Below are 22,506 nucleotides of genomic sequence, written 5' to 3'. Positions count from 1 at the left end.
CACCTACTTTACGTTTTGTGCAGTTAATACAGATCTGCAAATATGAAAAAGCATTAAAGCAAATATGTTAGCAATTTTGATCATTTGTTGGTTATGAATTTTATCTGAAGGACATATGCTCTTCAATGACACTATGAAGTTAGGATGACTCTCCATAAGAAACTTAATCCTGCTTCTAGGTCTAAGGCTTAACTATAGGAAACCGTACAATTCTTTCAGTTACATATACATCCATTATTTCACACATTCATAGATTTTTAAGGCCAGAAGGGACCTTTCTGAACATCTAGTCTGACCTCCTATATAACACAGGACATCTCAGTATCAGCTCCTGCTTTAAGTCCAATAGCTCTGGCTGAACTAGAGCATATCTTTTAGAAAAACATCCAATTTGATCTGAAAATTGCCAGTGTTGGAGAATCCACCACAACCCTGGGTAAGTTGGTCCAATGGTTAATTATTCTCACTTAAAAGTTTGCATCTTATTTCTAGTCTGAATTTGTCTAGCTTTAACTCTTCCAACCACTGGTTCTTGTTACACTTTTGTCTGCTATATTGAAGAGTGCCCCTATTATCAAATTTCTGCTCCCCAAAAAGGTACTTAAATAGTGTGAACAAACCATCCCTTAACCTTCTCTTGATAAGCTACATAGATTGAGCTCCTTAAGCTTATCACTACAAGACATGTGTTCCAAACCTTTAATCATTCTCAAGACTCTTCTCTGAACCATCACCAATTTATCAACATCCTTCTAGACTTGTGGACACTGTATTTGAGCAGCAGTTGTACTGTAGTGCAAGGAGTCTCCATTTATAATTAATCTGTAATGGAACCTTCACTTTGTTGTTCCACTGCTCAGAATCTCAGGTTTTCAAAAGGCACCCTATATTACACAGAAGTACCTTCATTATTCAAAAGACACTACTTATGTTCCGGCGAGAACACAGCATCTTAACAAGCCAAGAATTGTTAAACTGGACATAAGTGGGACAACAGCAAGGCTGGTAGGTCCAAACTTCACACTTTTTTTTAAATCAACTAGTATGTCAATACTCTAAAAATCCCCTAAAATGCTAGTAAGCTAATGTGGGAATAGGCAACAGGGGATAGATCACTTGATGATTACCTGTTCTGTTCATTCCCTTTGAAGCACCTTGCACTGGCCACTGTTGGAAGACAGGATACTGGGCTAGATGGACTTTTGGTCTGACCCACTATGGCTGTTCTTATGTACATGAAATGAAGACAGGAAATCAGCAAAGGTAAGAAAACATTTTAATTTCAAGCTTCACTGGGAAGAGACATACAGGAGCATCTCTCCTCTGGACTGTCTAGAGTTTGTAGAGATTTCTTATATGCTATAGGAAAATGAAGACCAAGGTTTTAAAAGAATGGGTGCCTACAGTCCAGTTTTTAAATCTATACTTAGATGCCTAAGTAAAAGACTTGGTTTTCAAAAGTACTGAGAGACCCTAGCAGTTCCTACTAATCTCAATTCAGAACCTTTGAAAATCAGGTATTTATTTAGGTGACTAAATGGGTGCCTATTCTCTACTTAAGTCTTCTTTGTAGACTACTAAAGATCTTAGCTAGCTAAGATTAATATGACAATTGAGTTTTTAACAGTAGGATGGCACCATTTTCTTCATTTAGTGGATGGACATTTTTAGTCTGAATTTTCTTCCTTAATAAAAGATAAATCTTTCTTTTTTGATGGTAGGGTTTCCAGCTATAGGGGTGTGCAACCTGATCAAGAATTGACAGCACTCCAAGGACTCTGGTTATTGCTTGGGTATTTTTCTTCCTTAACTTTAGAGTAGATTCTTACTTTTTTGGGTGCTGTGGCGAGGCCAAAGTAGCAGCAGCCTGAAAGGCTTAGCTTTCATGTTTAACATGAAAGCATAGAAGACTGTTTTAAACTATGCTTACCACTCTAGGATATTACATTTTGGACCCACTTTTTCCATCAGCAACTAAAGTTTCTAGTGTGCTACCAGAGTAATTATTCTTGCGGGGTCAGAGTTCTCTACACAAGCAAACTCCACAGTGACAAGACTTACACAAGGGGAGAGGAATGTGCAGTGGATTTATCAGGCAAATTTCTCTGGTGCATACACCTTACTTATCCAAAAAGTTGAGGTCTTGGGGCTCTTTTTAGTGGTAGGGAAAAAAACACCAAAAAAGATCATAAATTCAAAGTGAAAAGATAATTACCTTTTCCGTAACTGGTGTTCTTCGAGATGTGTTACTCACATCTATTCCACAACAGGTGTGCGTGCTCGCCACGTGTACCGGTGCAGGAAGTGTTTCCCCTAGCAGTACCCGTAGGGGAGTGCCCCTAGCGACCCCTAGAGTGGCGCTTCCATGGCGCTCCCCCCACCCTCAGTTCCTTCTTGTCAGACAACTCTGACAGAGGGGAAGGAGGGCAGGATGTGGAATAGACATGAACAACACATCTCGAAGAACACCAGTTACAGAAAAGGTAACTGTCTTTTCTTCTTCAAGTGATTGCTCATGTGTATTCCACAATAGGTGATTCCAAGCTATATCTGTTGGAGGTGGGTAGGAGTTCACAAATTGTCGGGACAGAGCACAGCCCTGCCGAATCCGACATCTTCCATGGTCTGGGAGACGACTGCATAATGCGAGGTGAACGTGTGAACTGAAGACCATGTGTCAGCCCTGCAAATGTCCTGAATGGGGGATATGGACTAAAAAGGCAGCCGACGAGGCTTGTGCCCTAGTCGAGTGTGCCCTCACAATCAATGGCGGAGGGATTCCTGCCAGGTCATAACAGGTACGGATGCATGAGGTGCTCCAGTTGGATAGCCGTTGAGTGGAGATCGGCCGACCCCTCATGCTTTCGGCTGAGGCTATGAACACCTGCAAAGACTTCCTGAACAGCTTAGTCCATTCCAGGTAAAAGGCCAGAGCCCATTCCACATCCAGCGTGTGGGGTCGGCGCTCCTCTCTGGATGCATGAGGCTTGGGGCAGAGGACTGGCAGGAAAAATGTCCTGACCCACGTGGGAGGCAGAGACCACCTTTGGGAGGAATGAAAGATGTGGACAGAGCTGGACCTTATCTTTATGGAACATCGTATACGGGGGCTCGGAGATCAGGGCCATGAATTCCGAGACCCGTCTAGCAGACATGATTGCCACCAGGGAGGCTACCTTCCACAAGAGGTGCGACCAGGAGCATGTAGCTAACGGCTCAAAGGGGCGACCCATCAACCGGGCCAGCACCAAGTTCAGGTCCCACTGCGGGACTGGGGACCTAACATACGGGAAGAGACGATCCAATCCCTTAAGGAATCGGCCAGTCATAGCATGGGAGAATACCATGTGCCCCTGCACTAGTGAGTGGAAGACCGATATGGCCAAGTGCACCTTGACGGAGGAGGGTGCCAGGCCCTGGGCTCTAAGGTGAAGAAGGTAGTCCAAAATGAGCTGGATCGGGGCAGCCCCAGGGGAAACGCTAAGCTCAGCCACCCATCGGGAAAACCGAGACCACTTTGCCAAGTAGGCTCAATGCGTGGAAGGTCACCTGCTTTCCAAGACGACGTGGTAAACCCCTTCCGAGCACATCCTTTCCTCCCAGCCTAACCATTGAGCAGCCACGCCGTGAGGTGGAATGCCGCTAAGTTGGTGTGGAGAAGGCGGCCCTGGCCCTGCGAGAGCAGGTCCGGGCGGGACAGCAACGGCCACAGTGGGGCAACCGCCAGGCTCATGGGGGTTCCGTACCAATGTTGCCTGGGCCACGCTGGGGCAATAAGGAAGACCTGGGCCCTGTCCGTCTTTACCTTTTCCAGGACCTTGCCGATCAGTAGGATCGGGGGGAAGGCATAGAGAAGCTGGACCATGATAGGAGGAAGGCATCGGAGATAGCGCCCACTCCCAGCCCTGCCCAGGAGTAGAACCGGGGCCCCTGTGGATCTGCCGGGTCACGAACAGGTCCACCTGGGGAGTTCCCCACTCTTGGAAAAGTCCATGCACCACCTCTGGGTGTAGAGACCACTCATGCGGAGAGAAGTCTTGGCTCAGGCAACCCGCCCGCAAGTTCTGGGTGCCCGGTAGGTGGTAGGCAAATGTCGTGAGCTATACAGACGTCCCACAGCCTGAGGGATTCCGGGCAGAAGAGTGGGCCCCACCTTGCCTGTTGATGTAAAACATCAAGGCCGTGTTGTCCGTGAGAACCCCGACTACTCTGCCCTCCAGGTACGAGCGGAAGGCTACGCATGGCAGCTGGACCACCCTGAGCTCCTTGACGTTTATATGCAGGGCAAGGTCCTGCGCGGACCACAGACCTGCATGGACCACATCCCCCACATGGGCTCCCCACCCCAGGTCCAATGCATTGGACACATCTCCACCGACAGGGGCCTGCCCCTGAACAGGACCCCATGGAGCATGTTCCCCGGGAGGGCCACCATTGTACGGAGGTGAGCACTGGCTCGAGCACCGTGAGGCCCTTGTCCATTCTGTCTTTGGCCTGGGAGAACACCAAGGCCAACCAGAGCTGGAGGGGCCTCATCCTGAGTCTGTGGTGGTGAACCACATATGTGCACGCCAACGTGACCTAGGAGCTGGAGACACGCTCTGGTTGTCGTCACGGGCAACCTCGTGACTGTGTCGATGAGCCCTTTCAGGGACTCGAATCTGTCCAGTGGAAGGGAGGCCCTGGCCAATGTTGCGTCCAGAACTGCCCAAATAAACTCTATGCGCTGTACTGGCTCGGGGTGGCGCATGTGGACAGTAGGAGCACCACGTAATCTCACACCTGTGACTGGGAGCTGCCCTTGACCAGCCAGTCATCTAGATAGGGGAAGATCTGAACCTCACGACTTCTGAGGTAGGCCGTCGCCACAGACATGCACTTTGTGAATATCCTGGGAGCAGTGGACAGGCCAAAGGGGAGGACCGTAAATTGGTAGTGCTCCTGCCCAACCATGAAATGGAGGAAGCGCCTGTGCCCCTCGAATATATGAATATGGAAGTATGCGTCCTGGAGATTGAGGGCGGCATACTAGTTCCTGGGATCCAGGGAGGGGATGATGGAGGCTAGAGAGACCATGAGAAACTTGAGCTTTACCATGTACTGGTTCAAGCCTCACAGGTACAGGATGGGCCTGAGCCCCTCTTTGGCCTTTGGGATAAGAAAATAGCAGGAGCAGCACCCCTCGTGTTTGAACTCCGCTGGCACCCCATCCACCGCTCCTAAGCCAAGGAGCTGCCCCACCTCCTGCTCTAGCAGGGCCTTGTGAGAAGGGTCCCGCAGAAGGAACAGGGGCGGAGGGTGGTTGGACGGGGTAGAGGTAAACTGGAGGGTGTAGACCAGGGAGACTGTGTTGAGGACCCAACGGTCCGAAGTCAGCCGCTACCACTCCAGGAGAAAAGCACACAACCAGTTGGAGAAGGGAAGCTTTACTGCTGGTGGATCCCTGGCATGAACTGGCAGGTCGCCCCCGGGCATCCAGTCAAAACTGCTGTTTTCCCGCCTATTTGCCCTTGGAGGACCCAGGCTGGGGGGCAGATTGGGACTGCTTCTGCGGGCATTTCTTATAGTCCTGTGATTTTTTATAAGAAGGCTCATATTTAGAGTGAGTGGCCTGGCTGGGAGCCTGCTGGGGCTTAAACTTAGGCCTAGCCAAAGCCGGAACATATAGACCCAGTGTCTTTAAGCATAGCGCGGGAATCTTTCAGGTCGTGCAGTTTCACGTCCCTCTGTTCCGCAAACAGGGCCCTGCCATTAAACGGGAGATCCTGCAAGGAGTTCTGCACTTCACTGGACAGCCCAGACAGCAGGAGCCATGACGCCCTCCTCATGGACACCGTGAAGGCCGTGGACCTCATGGCTGTATCCACAGCATCCGATGCTGCCTGCAGGGTTGCCCTGGCGGCCACTGTACCCTCCTCCACCTGAGCTTTGAACTCCTTCCTGTCATGCTCCTGGAGGAAGTCCTTGAATTTGGGTAGAGCATCCCACAAATTGAATTCATACCGACCCAGGAGAGCCTAGTGGTTCGCCACCCTTAACTGGAAACTCGAGGACCAATAAACCTTTCTCCCAAACAAGTCCAGCCTCCTTGAGTCTTTATTTTTCAGAGCTGGTGCTGGTTGACCCTGCCTCTCCCTGTGGTTGACCGACTCTACCACCAGGGAGTTGGGAGCAGGGTGTGTGTACAGGTATTCATGCCCCTTGGCGGGCACAAAGTACTTCCACTCAGCCCTATTAGAGATGGGGGCAGGGAGGCCGGGGTTTGCCACAAGGCATTCAAAATCTTTGCCACCCTGCCTGGAACCGAGGCTGATAGGATGTTGAAGAGGGAGTCCGAGGGTTACTCCACCTCCATGGCCTGAAGGTTGAGGCTTGATGCCACCCTTTTCAATAGTTCCTGGTGGGCTTTAGAGTCTTCCTGCGGGACAGAGAGAGAAGGGGCCGTAATCGCCTCATCAGGGAAGGGTGAGGAGGCAGGCGCGGCACTTTGCGTGCCCACCGGTACCGGAGGACCCACCACTTGGTCACCCTCTGGGCACGGCTCCAAAGATGCATGTCCCACCAACTTCTTCCTGGGAGGCTGGGAAAGGGAGGCAAATGGATGTTCCGAGGCTCCGGCCACGAAGCAAGCCCCCAATGGGGGCTGCGTCGCGGGCCACGGTGCCCATTGGTACCACAGTGCCGGCCACGGAATCTGGTTCCACAGCAGGCTGTTCAGCCTTACTGGCCTGTCCCATCGATTGACGATTACGAAGGGAGGCCGGGCTGGTGTATGACCTACCGCTATTCCTGGACCAGGAGGAGCGGTGGCGTCGGGAACGGTGCCGACCCTGAGACTGTGATTCCGAAGAGGAGGAACGGTACTGTCGGTAGCAGTTGCTCTGTGATCGGCTCCGACAGGTGGATCCGCGACGGTGAGGCACTGACGATCGATGCCCGAGACTGCAGGAGCGGTGCCCTGGCGGGGTCCTGGAGCGAGATGACGAACGGAAAAGCGTAGACGCCCATGTTGTGACTGTCTATGGTAGCCCCTCAGAGACGAGGACCTTCGGTGCTGTCTGTCTTGGTCTCGACGGGCCCGCTCCTCGAGGCGGAGCAGTGCCTGGAGCCCTTGTCAGTCGGAACCCAGCCAAACAACCTGGTAGGGGTTGACGGTGACCGGCGTGGACTACGCGCAGGAGGGTCGTTGATCAGCAAACGGCATTGGGAACGTTCCCTTGACCGTGAACAGTACTGAGCTGGGGGCGACTGCAGAGATCCAAGCAGTGGCTTGCCTCTGGACCGGGGAGCCAGCGGTGGTAGTGCCCCTGGTACCGGCAGGGACATAACATCCTGAGCTGCTTGCAGGGCCTTCGGTATGGAGGGCATCTGGACATCTGGGGAAGCCTGCTCCGAATGCGCCGGGCTACTCCGCTCGACCTCAGTTGGAGGCCTGGAGGCTGATGGGGACTGAGGATTGCCCAACATGTGTCTAGCCTCTACCCGGGTCTTGCTCCAGTGCCGCGGCGGAGAAGCCTCTTCTTAGCCCTCTTGGCATGCCCTGCAGACAGGGAGTGGTGCCGACTGGTAGACGGCACCGAGGGATCGCCGCACACCGACACCGCGGTACCCGGTGCTGACTCGGAGCAGTGCACTGGAGTTGGAGTCAACGCCGACTCCATCAGAATAGCCCAGAGCCAAATGTCCCTTTCTTTCTTGGTCCGAGGCTTGAAAGACCTGCAAATCTTCCAACGATCGCTGAGATGGGTTTCTCCCAAACAGCATAAACAGTCCGCGTGCGGATCACTCACTGGCATCGGCTGCCTACAAGTGCTGCACAGCTTAAACCCCGGGGCACAAACTAAACTAAACTAAACTAAACTAATCTAACTACTTCAACTACAGGTACTACTACAATGAACGAACAAAAGTTTTAGAGGAAAGCTGCAGACAAGCTGGAGCAGAGCAGTTCTGATGCACCTTCACTGGCGTCAAGAAGGAATGGGGGGGATGGGGTGGAGCGCGCAGCACCCTTTATACTGTGCCATGGAGGCGCCACTCCAAGGGTCGCTAGGGGTGCTCCCCTACGGGTACTGCTGGGGAAAAACTTCCGGCACTGGTGCATGTGGCGAGCATGCACACCTATTGTGGAATACACATGAGCAATCACTCGAAGAAGAAAACTAGGTTTCTTTGGCAAGAGCTATTCATCAGTATGATCATTTTAACAGAAGAGGTAGTCAAAGGAACATCAAGGCATGAACATGCAGAAACCTAAAAGGCTACTGCAATCCGAGTGACAGAGAGGACAGACTATCTTCACAAAATTCTATTCAATAAAATATGAATTTTTCAATCATACAAAAGGGCTAAATTTGTAATTATGCATGACTGGAGTAAATACTGCAGGCCTACACCCATGGCAGACAGATTTTAGAAAAGATTTTTGTCCTGTTTTACTATGTTTCCTGTTGTACGCATAAAGTAGTCCATTAGCAAAACTAGATCTATTGCCAGAAATTGAAAATCCCAACTCCAGGTATTAAAGCAGTTAACACGGGCAAACTCATCTGTGGGGAAACTAAGCAATTTCATAGCCAGTTCCAGAAATCCAAACTAAAATGGGAGCTAAACCTCTCCAGATGCATATGCGATAGGCAAAGGACAAAAAGCACACTTTAAACAATGTAATTTGTTTTTAAAATTATATTTCAGAATATTTGGAGTAGCATGCAGAGAAGAAAACTTCAGAACTATGAACTGTCCTACTTGTAATTGCTCTGCATCTTTCAAAGAGATATTGCAAGCCAGCCACACAATTACTTTATTTTAAATCACTCAAGGAATCTTTTCTTAGAAAAAGATAGAACAATGAAATTTTCCCTTGCAACAAAGCCAATAAGAAAGCATGCAGTTATGAAATATATTGGACAGAAAAAGTGAACTATTGTAGAGAAATGGAATGGGACACTTACACAGTGGCTCTTTCTCAGGGGGTCCTGAGGTTACTATGTTCTTAAACCATCTAGACTGAATAGCAGGCTGGGAAGAAGGGAGCCACAAACAATCCACCAGATGACAATGCTACACAGTGTAGAGACCAGCATAGCTAGGAGCCATCTAGAAAGGGTTGGGAGGGGGAGGAAAAGATGAACAAAAATTCAAACGGGAATGCTATTGGTGTATTTTAGCCAGTTACAAGTTTTAAAAAAAGCAAATGATCCTTTAAACTGGGCCAAGCATTTTCTCCTTTTCTACTGTTACAACAGTCATGCAACCATTTCATGTGGAAAGTTTTATCCATGTGTTACTTGGGACCAACTTAAACTAGGTTTTCTGAGAACCAGAAATAACCCCACATCGGCTTTCAATTCCAAGGAAAGTCTACTGCACTATCTTAAAGAGAAACAAATTCTGAAATAGCTTAATACAGCAACAAACACTTGTTGCCCTCTCTTCAACCATATTAGCAATGCAGGCTGGTCAAACTAAACAGTCTCGGTGAGCCACTAGATTCACTACTTCTGCTTCACAGCTGTATGTTGTTGTAATATCAAAGCCATAACCATCTACTAAAAGAGCAAACAAACAGAATTATACAAAATATCCAGAAGGTGAGGGTCAATTGCTTTTCTACATTCAAAATTACAACTACTATTCAGTAGGTCATTACCTCAGGTACAACATATTTCTAACTATAACACACATACACAGGATCCATTCATCAAGGCACAGAGGATTTATGCAAGTAACATTGATAAACTAATGAGCGTTACACACAAATCCCTTGTGCCTTAATAAGAAAATAATAGCCCTAGCTCTTAATCCCCCCCCCCATTCTACCTTTTTGTAAACAAAGTGTTTTGTTCTCTGAGATAGTCTTACACTAAGGAAATACAAATCTCATTCTGCTTTCTTCCTATTAATAACCTTGCTGTTCAAATGAGGAGGCTTAATTAGGTGTAGGAGAATCTGAACTTAAAAAAAGTCTAATAGCTATTCAACCTGGGAAGGACACCCTACTTGATTAGGACAGCAAGATAATATTTTTTGTAGTATTGTTATTTTGGGAGTAACAAAATTGATTACATATTATCACTTAGCTTCTTGATGCAAATTATTTCACTATGTACTGCCACCACACGTGATGTAGGGTACTGGGAAGGGGGAAGTCAAACTCCTCAGAATAAACGATTTAAGATAATTTTTTTCTTTTTAACCACAAAGCACAGTACATAAGGATACTATTAGCTTTAGCTCATTTATGTTAAGCTTATGGAAAGGCAACCTAGTATGTTATGAAAAATTTCTTTATACAAGCTTATTTTGATAGAAAGCCTATAAACCAGCAAAGAAAAAAAAAACATTTAATGAATCAATATGATGGTTATGAACGTGTTCGGTATCATACAATGAATACTCATTCCAATAGTGATTCTGCAGATGCAGGTTGTTATGTGAGAGAGGGATAATGCTTATTTATTATGTTATTTGACTTTAGAAAACTGGTCTTCTTGCAACTGGAGTGTGAAGGAGGTAGGCACAGGCTGTGTTTAAGTTAACTATGTCAGGTGACTCTGGTTCTAGACCTAATTTTGCAAGATTTTGTAGTTTGTATTTTCTTATTTATTCACAACATATTCTATAGTTAGCTAAAGATGTATTTTTGTTGTATAAAATCCTTTATTTACACTTAAGTTAAAATATTTATATTTTTATGCATTTATAAAAAGGTACTTAACACCATCGTATCTAGGCAGCAAAGCAATATTTATTTGATATACAGAATTAGCTGCCTATGGTAATGTAATGGAAAATACACTTAGGACATGGATAAGACAGACAAGTTTGGGTGTTTTAAAGATGTATTCCTTTACTGTTAGATTAGCGTATATTTTTTACTGCTATTTGGCTCCCTGCTTTCCTGATTCAGAAAGGATCACAATGTTGTTTGTCTTCTGTAGAACTCATACCATTTTTCTGTCAGTCCAGCCACAGCACGGTGATATGAAACAGAAGAAAGGACGACTAAGACAAAAAAAAAAAAAAAAAGCAGCTGGCTATGGGTCTCAATGTAGCTCGTAGGTGCAAAGACAACCAGGGTAGAGACTAAGTTTCCTTTATTCTTGGGCTCAGGAGGCATGGTGGCTGTGAAATCTACCAGTAATGATGAAGTAGATAGTAACTGTCCTGGCCATTGTCTCTCCAGTTTTGATAAAGGAGCAGAGAGTTCCCCTGCTGCTGCAGAGGCTCTTGTATTTCTCTCTTACTAGATGTGAAGGCACCAGGAGAACTATCTATCCTGCAACTGTCAGCAACAGATGCTAAGGTCAAAGGTAGATATGTCACTTCCTTTGCAGCTGATGTTGCATTGTCTACCAGAGATAACTAATAAGTAGCCCGTGGGCAATGCCCTCTTCCTGTAATCAGTGTCTTGGGATCATCATAGGTACGCACATTCCCTTTTGAATTTATCCAGTGAGAGTTCTCTTGAAGTTTGACTACTCCTTGGCTAGGCAGAACTGCCCACAGGAAAATACCAGCAGTTCTTATAAAACTAGCAGCATCTAGGGAAGAATCTTCCCCCAGAAAGATGAAATCAATAGAAGTTAAAAGTAAAAAACATTTAAAAGAGAAATAGTTTAATCTTCTAATATTTATTTTATACTTATTTTAATAAATTAACTACACAAATTGAGTCAGTTGAACACTACATCTTATAGAGAATGACCTCTAATTTTTTTAAATATCATGATACTGAGTTCAAGGAAGTGTTTGTGTTCTAACAGACTGTGCTGTCAAGAACATGCAGACACACAACAAGGCTAGTAGACACATGTAGCATATACTGGCAGTGGGTCATTCTGGTGACAGAGGAAACAGATAAGAGAACGAGAAAAGTTGAATACCATTGTTTAGCCAAAAAATCAAAACAAAACAAAAACCAAAAACAACCAAACAGTCATTAAACCTACAGTGAATTAGTGAATTCATACTTCCTTTAATCAATGTGAGCACAGCCTTTCCAATGAACCTTCAGAATGGGCAAAATGGAAGACAGTTCCCCCTCTCTCTTTTGGTATTTATACACACAAAAAGTTGACTTACGTTAGTGGAACTGTGGTTGCAGCCTTTGCCTGCCTTTTACTTTTCAGGGCACGAAGCTTATCACCTTGTGTTACACAGTTTGCATCATCTTCATCACTGTACTGGATAAGTAAACAAATTATAAGACAAGGATTTTAAGTTTTACCCATTAATATCGCAGTTTTATTTTAAAAATTATAATGCACACAAACTTCTTCAAGAACAAAATCTGCAGATGTAAATTAAAGCACATTTACTTGTATAAATACAATTTTATCTTCCCTAACTCATAGTTACTGCATTTAAATGTGCAAAGCATTAACTCATGAGCTATTCAATCAATATACCACCTGACTTTGAAATATTGGAAGTATTTTCAACAGTGCTGTTTAGATATAGCATTATCTTGGTTTCTATTCTTTCTTGGAATTCACGTCTCTCTCTTTTCCTATACTTGGCTTTTAAAGACCACCACATCTCCTTTTACACTGGATGCCAGTGGCTAAACAAAGGTATCAGACAGTGTTCTAGAAGCCAGTTGTCATGGTAGGAAAAGGCATTTCAACACTTAAAAAAAAAAAAAAAAAAAAAAAAAAAAGCATATTTGAAATAGAACAAGGATACTTCTGCTTGTGAACTTCAAAACCTTGATTTGTGTCTGTTCTAATATTTACCTAGTGAATGAAAAAGTCTAATATATAACAATATGCTCCTATTTCAACTGCAGCATGCACTTCCATCTTTCACACTTGCTGTCCATACCTTTTTGTCCCCAAATCTTTTAGTATGAAAAGGAACATAGCAAAACATACAAAAAGAATCTGACATCTTGAGCTTTATTGTACTCATAGCTTTGTCCATGTCCTCAGTGGTCCTCAACAGCAGTTAAAACATTTACAACAGCAGAACATTAGGACATTTACCAGTTCAGTGTCTTTTCTGTTGGCTCTCCGGTTTTTTGCATCATTAATTGAAATATCATCTACTCCTGTGAGGATTTTTGTAACAGCAATTTTGCGATTTCCCTTTAACTTTGCACGGAAAATATCTCCTTCTGTCCAAAGTTCTGTCTGTTTCCTATTATGGAATGGAAAAGATAACCAGGTTATAACTTTCCAGAAATTAGCAGTGTTGCTTGCTTTGTTTTTAAAGGAACTAATTTCTAATTTTTCTATTAAAATACAGTTTTTAATTAGTTTTCCAAATTATTGATTCTAACGCAGTAACAGTCTACTTACTCTACAAGGAAGTGCTGCTGTGGTCCAATTACTGAGCCGGGTCTATTTATTCTAATCCAGGCAATGGTTTCAGCAGCTGTCATCCTGTAATGCTTCATAATATAACAGGCTATAAGTGTACCAGTTCGGCCAAGACCAGCTGTGTAAGATACAAGATTCTTTTTATACACATATTTTTACATAGAGTTTAGTTTTAACTAAAATCTTAAGAACTAAAACTAAATCACTTGTATTGCTGCTTCTATGATTGACAAATATTTAATTGCCCATCTTACTAAATCTATCACTGGCCAAACTTACATAGGGAGCAGTGTTTTCAAAAATTATGTCCAATATTTGTAATGTAACTTATTGTTTGAATAAAAGTATTACAATTTTAGGTTTAGAAAGTGACTTTCCAGTAAATCACAAATATGCTTTTGAAATCAAGCCTTTCAAAGTCAGCTGCTTTTTATGTACAGGAAAAAATTATAAAGACAGTTGTCTATAGCACTATTTATCATAAAATACTTTAATATACTAATAAAAATTTGCATATGAACATAATATTAAATGTTCAACTAAGAGAATATGAACTCAAAAATTGCCTTAAAGTAAGATAACTACCAACGCATCCCCTTATCAAGATCTATGGGGGGAAAAAAGACAGGCTTTGCGATATGCCCTAAGGATAAACAAATCCAAGTCCCTGTCAACAGTCCTCTCCCAATTTAACTTGCCAGGGAAGAGGAGAGAGAAGTGTGTGAAGGAAGAGAAACTGGCTCCAGCTTAAGTGTCTGGACTGATCACAACTGCTGCCTGGGGTCACAGACTGTTTGGTGATCAAGTCTCAAACTATTTAGGAATTTACTGAACAGCAGCAATATCTTCAACTCTACCTAAAAGCGAATAGACAGACAAGGCAAAGCATGCAGCACTGATATAAACAGGCTTGAAGGAATTAGATTTTTATTTTTCATAATTTTGATGGATGAAATCAATGCTTAATCATTTTTTTCAATTTTTATCAATTTAAATGTTTACAGTTCTGCAAAGTCATAGGGGAGGAGGTCAGACAATTATTCAATGACAGTAGATATTGAGATTCAAAAAGTTAAAGCTTTATAATTGCCAGACCATCAATTGTTAATATCATGTCAAAACATTGTCAATATCCTTAAATCAAATTCTAAAGCTCTCAAGCAGCATTTTTCTTTCTTTGCCCATCTGTAAATTTCTATCATCATTGATGGAAATATTTTTTCAATGGTTTGAGTGAGTATAGCAAAATCAATGTTAACCAACATTTACCAACACAAATTTAAGTCTTCCAAGCCTAGATATGTGTGCTTTGAATGTGCTCCTAATGTAAGGTTGGATGTAAGTCTTGCTCAGTAATGAACACTGTGTGACATACACAAAATTATCACCTCCAGCCAACAGAAGGTCTCCTCCTGGCTCCCAGACCAGCACACCTTTCCGTGGACAAAGAAGGCAGGAGGGATTTCTGCTGTGCTTGTGTCTCATCTGGGCATCTATGTCTACCTTGTGGAAGGCTGAATAGAGCTTGGGGACATGCTCAGTGCAGTTATGTAGGAGCTCTGTAGAGCTAGAGAACGTTCAGGTATTTTGTCAGCAAACCTCTAAAAAGCTTTATTAAATCTGTTCAAATGATTATTTTAAAAGGCTTATAATTTAGCCAGATTTGGCTAGTTACTAAAGAAAATAAAAGCAGCTATCTCCATGGCGCTTAGGACTAACACCGTACCAAATTTATAGTTTCTGCTGAAAAGCACGGAGATGATTGGAAAAAGAAGTGTTAACATTGACACTAGGGAAAAATAGGCTTGCAAATCTCATAAGCAGCTGAAAAGATTTGCCAAAACAAATAAACCAAAAATATCAGCTGAAGCACAGAACAAGCATGGAAAATATCAGCCAAAATGGTTACAGTTTGGCTAACTTATAATCAATTGGAAATAAGGGCTTATAATGCAAAGTGTCAGGTAAATTTAACTAACTATAGGCTTTGCTATCTACTCTCATCTCCACCTTGTAATATGAACTGTGCATGTAACATACCTTTGCAATGAACTGCTATAACACCTTCAGCATTTTCACAAATATTTAGGAATGTTTTGACTATAGTATCACTAGGTATGCTTCCATCAGCAAAGAAGAGGTCATAATGCTCAAAACCAGCATCTGAAAATCGTTTGGCATCATACATTTTTTTGTTAAGACGTATTATGGTAGTAACCTTGTGTCTTCTGAAATATGGGAAATAGGCCTCAGGAGCATGGTGGGGATAACCTGCAGGCAGAAACAAAGGAACTAGTCATGAAAACTGCACATCCAAATGAAAAAAACAAACATGTAAAATACGTTATTATTAAAGTTATGTCCAATAGAAAAATTCCATTTTCAGTCAGTTAATTTTGAAACAGTCTAATTCAAATACAGCTAAAGAAAGTCTTGGGCTTTATCATCGCCAAGCATTCCCCCACCCTACCCCCAAAAAAGCTAAGAAAAACATACCATCGGAGGAACAAATTTTTAAAAATGATAAAGTTGCTGTTACTCATAACAATCGATCAAATACATAGTAGTAGCATTGGGGTTTGTGTCCCCAAAGCATACCGTTTTCAGTTTTACTTCTTGAATGAGGTCCACTGAAGGCAACGAATTTGTTTGGTATTATCCAGTTAAAATCCCCATTTTCTGCTTTCTGTCAAGAGAAAATTCATGATTTACCATTGTCTCTATATTTCAGGAATAATTTCAGGGCAAACTGCATGATTTACCATTATCCCTCTATTTCAGGGCAAACTATGGCGTGCAGGCCACATCCAGCTGGCCAGCTGATTTAATCCAGCCCTCGAGTTCCCACTGGGGAATGGGGTCTGGAGCTTGCCCCTCTCCCGCGTTCCAGCCGGAGAGCAGGGTTGGTGGCTGCTCCACACATGCCTGCTGCAGTCACGGAAGCAGCAGCATACCCCTTCTCCAGCTCCTATGTCTAGGGGCAGACAGGGGCCTCCGCGCACTGCCCCCGTCCCAAGCGCTGCCCCTGCAACTCCCATTGGCCGGGAACTGCAGGCAATGGGAGCTGCGGGGGCGGCACCTGTTGACGGGGCAGTGTGCAGAGCCGCCTGGCCGCGCCCCCACGTAGGACCCGGAGGGCGGACATGCCGCTGCTTCCGGCAGCTGCATGAGGTAAGCGCAGCCCCGAGCCTGGACCCTTGAGCCCCTCCATGCCCCAACCCCCAGCCCTAATCCATTTCCCACCCTCCAAATCCCAGCCCAGAGCACCCTCCTGCACCCCAGCCCCAGCCACACCCCAGAGCCTGCGCTCCCAGCTGGAGCCCTCACCTCCCCCACACACACCCCTGCCCTGAGCGCCCTCCCACACTCTGAACCCCTCACTTCTGGCCCCACCCCAGAGCCCTCACTCCCTCCTGCACCTCAACCCCAATTTTGTGAGCATTCATGGCCCGCCATACATTTTCCATACCCAGATGTGGCCCTCGGGTCAAAAAGTTTGTCCACCCTTTCTATATTTGCTTCAAAAGTACAAAGCCAAACACAAGACCTGTCAGTGTAAGCACATTTCCAGTCTGCCCTTTGCATCACCAATAATATGTTAAATGCTCTCAACCCCTCCAGTATTTTTCTTTCTAAAACAAACTTCAAGTGATGCAATTAAGTCTCCCCACAAATAGAGCCATACTTGGATTTTTTTTTTAAAGCTTTTGTAAATTGTCCCATTTCACCTTTATCTACTTTATTAGTAATTACTTCATGCAACTCCAACAAGTCCTGAGTTTTCGTCCTGAGTTTTCTGTATAAATGCCTGTTAGAATATAGATATTCAGGCCTGTCTGTAAAGGCCTATACTCTAAGAATTTAGGTGTATTCTTATCACTTAGCTAGTTATAGAGGTATAAAAGAAAGAATCAAAATCACTGTCTGCTGGTGTAAGGGCCTTCTCTTACTGTGACAGTCTGAGGCTCTGTTCTTAGGCTAAGGCCTTTGGCTAAGCAGCAGAGGCAGCCATAAGCTGGGAAGCGAACGGTCACATCCCAAACTAGTCACACTGAAATAAGGTGCTATTGGGCTGTTAGGAATACAATCCTGTCCTGATAATACCTATCACCTCCAGAAAAAGGGAAGTGCCTAGAAGATGTAAAAGGAAACTTAGGGTACGTCTTCACTACCTGCCTGATCGGTGGGTAGTGATCGATCTATCGGGGATCGATTCATTGCGTCTCGTCTAGACGTGATAAAATCGATCCCCAAATCAACGCCTGTACTCCACCTTGGCAGGAGGAGTAAGCAGAGTCGACGGGGGAGCCGTCGCGGTCGACTTCCCACCGTGAAGACGGCCAGGTAAGTTGAACTAAGATACTTCTACTACTAAGTTGCATATATTAGTTCAACGCCCTTCCAGTGTAGCCCAGGCCAAAGTTTAATAGCATCCTGTCTGGCAAAAACTCACTTATCAATAGCTAGGATGTGAAATCCTCATTTCTTTGTTGGTCTATCACTGTAGTCCCCATTTCCCTATTGTTTGTATAATCTGTCTGGTTCTGTGATTGTTTCTGTCTGCTGTATAATTAATTTTGCTGGGTGTAAACTAATTAAGGTGGTGGGATATAATTGGTTAAATAGTCATGTTACAATATGTTAGGATTGGTTAGTTAAATTTCAGTAAAGTGATTGGTTAAGGTATAGCTAAGCAGAAGTCAAGCTTTACTATATAGTCAGCAGTCAATCAGGAAGAAAGAGGGGGGAATGGGGGTGGGGAAATAGGAATCATGTTTTGCTAAAGGAGGGGAATGGGAACAGGGACACAGGTAAGGTTCTGTGGTGTCAGAGCTGGGAAGGGGGACACTAAGGAAGGAAACTGGAATCACTGCTTGCTGGAAGTTCACCCCAGTAAACATTGAATTTCTCGCATGAACAGAGAACAACAATACCCGAAGGACCAGGGAAGTGAGCGGGTGAAGGAATAAGCCCCTAACAATGCCATGCTTCTTTGCCTTTAAGAGAGTATATTTATCCAAGTGTTGTAGACTGTTTAGCTGTACAGTTACACACAAGGAATTTCCCATAAATTCAGGTGAATTTCATGGGTTTGAAATTCCCAAGATCAATTATCATCAATAGATCTCAACACACTTTAGCATCTCAAAGAACGTCAATATCATTATTCCTATTTTAAAGATGGGGAAACTGAGGCACAGAGAGGGGAAATAACTTGCCCCAGGTAAACCAGCAGGACAGGAACAGACCCCAGGTTTTCTAAGTCACAGTTCAGTGTTTATCCCCAGGCCACACACTTACCTCATAATGCTCATATTCATCTACATCGAAAGCACTGAAATCCAGGAAGCCATATCGCAAAGCCTAAAATCCACAATATAACTTTTAACAAAAAGAACCTTCATCAAAACACAAAATGCATCACCATTTTAAATTTCTGCCTACCCCTTACAGTGGATTCTCGCAGTCCCTTCCAGTCCTATGATTCGATGATCTGTTTTTCACCACTGTGCCTGAGTAACATTTCCTCATTATATTAACTCCACTAATTGGACTGAACTCAACTGAATTCATAAACATTTTAACACTTGTGAAAATGCTGGAGTTGTGGAAAATATTTAGCATTCAGTCTTGGTCCAAAGCAAACCCCTCCATTCCTGTGTCCATGTTACATATACTTCAATACAATTAACGATAAATAAGCAAGCCCACTCTTTTCTGATTTCACTTAAAAATAAAATGAGAACCAGGCCACAGAATCATTCATGGCAACAAGTCTCAAAACCCCAGTCAACTAATTCAGGTTTACTAGGCTTGTTCTATGAACTAAAAATAGTAGTGCAGACATTCCTGCTGGGGCTGCATCTTGGGCCCTAAATCAAATCCCTGTGACAAGTTTCAGAAACCGAGAGGGAATAGCTATACTGCTATTTTTAACCCTATAGCACGCGCCTGAGTCAGCTGACCAGGTTTCTGAGGATCGCTGCCACAACTCCTACTTCTGCCTGCCCCTCTCCCAAGTGTGGATATACTCAGAGTTGCAATAAACCCTTGGATGATTAAATCAGTGGTGCAGAAGAAATGAAGGGGCCTGGCAACCAGTTATCTGATTCAGGTATTTTCTCTTTCAAGTTCAGAAACAAATGTTGAAACAATAAGGCCACGGAGTTATGCAGGCTCCCTCCTACAGTCATCATTAAGTTACACACAACCCCTTTATAATATTTACCATGCTGACTGTTTGGAAGACCAGTCATGGAGGGCTGTTTGGTCCAACAACTTACCAATTTTCACATTAATATCAAGATGTTAGAGGTAAACTGACTGGCCTGAACAGTTTTGCCCATCTGACTCCATGGCTCCTGCTAAGATTTTCTCTAGATAACTCCCATCAAGGGAAGAACTTGCTCTATATTAGGGTGCCAGACCGCACCTATACATGTTCATTGGATTCCCCAGATAGCAGTAGCTCAATTACTATACAAGTTGTATAGACTAGGCAGAATCAGACACATTGCTATGGTGAAGGTCGAATAATTAGGTCCTTAGTTTCATGAGCTAATCTTGGTTGTATTATAATTAGCTGACAAACATATCACTAAAAATTATAATTTTACTTACCTTATTTATTGCATGAAAGCAGTCAAGCAATGTTAGATGAAAACTGCAAGTACCAAATGAAGCATCCCTGTAACACACAAACATGTGAAATCAGTTTTGACAGCTGACAGCATTTCTAGTTTCATAAGCAAAACTGCCTGAGTTCCCTCATGCAGATCCAAAACTAAATGAATTAAAATGTTATTTCTCAAGAGCCAGCAGTAAAAAGATTTGATTATTAGTTATTTTAAAATACTCTACTGTTTTCCAATCTTGAAGTTATTAATTTAAGTTTTAATTTATTTTTGATTGCCTTACTGGTATCTTATGTTAAAACACATATACAATCCAACATTAAGTTTATTTCAGCCACCTTTTTTCAACAGAACTGCTGCCACTTTCAGTTTTTGTTGGGAATAAAAGACTTCGGCAGTTTAGTGAATTTGGACAACACCACTTCCTGAAAGATGTTTATCTTGTTTGAAAATAAATATTTTTTAGAAAATAGTTTGTATACTGCGATTCCTTGTGTACTGTGAGATTTTTGGAATCTGACAAAAACAATGCATATGTGGATGGACAAGACTCAAATTACTTCTAACACCAACATTCCCTATTTAAGTATTAAATATATATGGCAGTTTAATTTTTCTAAACAAAGATTAAAGAAATAGCTATAGTAATATTTAAAGTGAATTTTCCTAAACTTACAGCTTCAAAATATTTAGCTGGACTATGCTTAAAAATAACAGTCTGATTTTCATTATAGCTTTTTTCCCTGCCATTCTTCTTAAATCATCTTGAGGTAGGAATAGAATGTTCTTGGTACTATGTCAGTTATTGACAAAGAAATGACTCAATGAAACTGATGAAACCATGAACTTAGAACTGATCTAAGGTAGGAAAACCCTATTTCCTATTATATTTTTTAAAAAAGTCTCTGAATTTCAGGATTATATATTTTAGTGGAATAACTGTTGGGTTTCAAATATTTGAGAAAGCCAGTAATGGTATTGTCAATGGCAATTTATAGTGGCAAGCAACACTTCCTCCCCTCTCTCCTCCATTTCTGCCAGCGCATGGAAAGAAGCACTTTAAATTGTCCACTTCATGTTGCACTATGGGATTTCATATTTGGAGTGTCACTGATTTAAAGTCTCTCTTCACCTTACCACTCTCTATGGTCATGTCTATCCCTCATTGTTGCTACAGATTTATTACCTACTACTCTCACCAGCAACTGTGCTGTTTGAGGCATTAGAGTGAAGTAGTGTCTGGTTTAGGGTTTTTTTAAATGTGTAAAAGAGACACTTTGTTATAATGTTCTGACTAAAAATGACAAAAGTGAGAATTTCAGAGATCTGGCTGCATTTACTCTCTCTGCACTCCCCGCTCCTCTAATGAGTTAGTGTGAAGGGGGGAAGAAGGGGAAATGGAAGTAATAGAAAGAAAAGGAACTCATTCAGGAAACTGACAATAGGATACAGAGAATTTCTCTAAGACTTTAATATAAATTCCTCTATTAGGAAAGACCACAAGTAACTATTATCCGATTGCAACAGGCAATTCCTCTCTCACTGGCTAATGAACAGTCAGTATGGACAATCTAAAAAGAACAGGACCCTAAAGCACCATCTCAACTCACAATTCTCTTCAGTGGCTTCCTCCTTCTAGTTGCATCAGGCTTGAACACCATGGGCAAAATCCTGGTCCCACAGAGTTCAGTGGGAGTTTTGTCATTTACTTTAATGGGGCCTGGATTTCACTCTTCATTCCAAAGGCTATACACAGCTATGCTGCTGCCAGAACTCAGCTCCTCTCATTCCCCCTCATGTTATGCTTATCGTCATACCACCTTTACCCTTGTGGAAGGTCCCCTCTTGCACGATAAACAACCTCACACTCCTCCAAATCCCTTTGCATCTTAGGTTATAAGCTCTTTGAGGCATACACATGTGTGTATGTAGCACCATGGGACCACAATTAAGGCCTCTAGGTACTACTGCAATATAAATAAACAATAAAAGTCAGTGGTGTGAATTAACTCGTTTTCCCATCACTAAACACTTTTCAGATGTTCTAAATAAGGTATTAAAATAGAGAGATTAAAAAAAATCGTATTAAAATAAATTCTAAAAACAAACATGATCACCTTCTCTTGAAAAATAATACACTACCATTTGTCTACTGCAATAGCTTCTTTTCTATGCGCTCATCCCCAGCACAGTCTGTTATTTTTCCACTGTCATCCAATTTAGATTGCAAGCACCTCAGACAAAGGACCTGGTCTTTCTACAGGGCTTTAAGTCACCATATGTATCTGTAGCACTAAGTAACTATAGTAAAACCTATCTTAGGTGACTAGAGGACGAGACCAAAAAAAATAAAATATAGGGGATTAGGTGGCCTCTTCTACAAGTTTCTCTGCAATACTAATCACAACTGACATCACCACTCTTCTTGACAACCTCTGAGGCATGGAGGATTCAATAGATATGAAGGCTGAACGCCTCTCAATCCCAGAGCACATTGACATAGCTTGGAGAACCTTGCATTGTTCCATATTTTATGGATAAGTAAT

General features: G+C 43.2%; 1 protein-coding gene across 9 annotated transcripts in view; it reads right to left on the bottom strand.

Moving 5' to 3' along the window:
• Positions 1–22,506, bottom strand: part of CDC14B (cell division cycle 14B) — an 82,385-nt gene that overhangs the window by 20,083 nt on the left and 39,796 nt on the right. For 6 of the 9 annotated variants that reach the window (XM_077817444.1, XM_077817445.1, XM_077817449.1 and 3 more), the window contains 7 exons: positions 19,947–20,013; positions 18,627–18,689; positions 15,924–16,011; positions 15,366–15,596; positions 13,305–13,443; positions 12,990–13,143; positions 12,088–12,188 (listed from right to left, as the gene is read on the bottom strand). In XM_077817444.1, coding sequence (XP_077673570.1) covers positions 12,088–12,188; positions 12,990–13,143; positions 13,305–13,443; positions 15,366–15,596; positions 15,924–16,011; positions 18,627–18,689; positions 19,947–20,013 — 843 coding nt within the window. Of the gene's footprint in view, positions 1–8,954; positions 9,100–11,508; positions 11,559–12,087; positions 12,189–12,989; positions 13,144–13,304; positions 13,444–15,365; positions 15,597–15,923; positions 16,012–18,626; positions 18,690–19,946; positions 20,014–22,506 lie in introns of those variants that run through there. The other 3 variants (XR_013346186.1, XM_077817448.1, XM_077817451.1) reach the window with 2 other exon arrangements.

The sequence above is a fragment of the Eretmochelys imbricata genome, chromosome 5 (genome assembly GCF_965152235.1).
Source record: "Eretmochelys imbricata isolate rEreImb1 chromosome 5, rEreImb1.hap1, whole genome shotgun sequence".
NCBI lineage: Eukaryota > Metazoa > Chordata > Testudines > Cheloniidae > Eretmochelys > Eretmochelys imbricata.
This window is presented reverse-complemented; position numbering and strand designations above follow the sequence as displayed.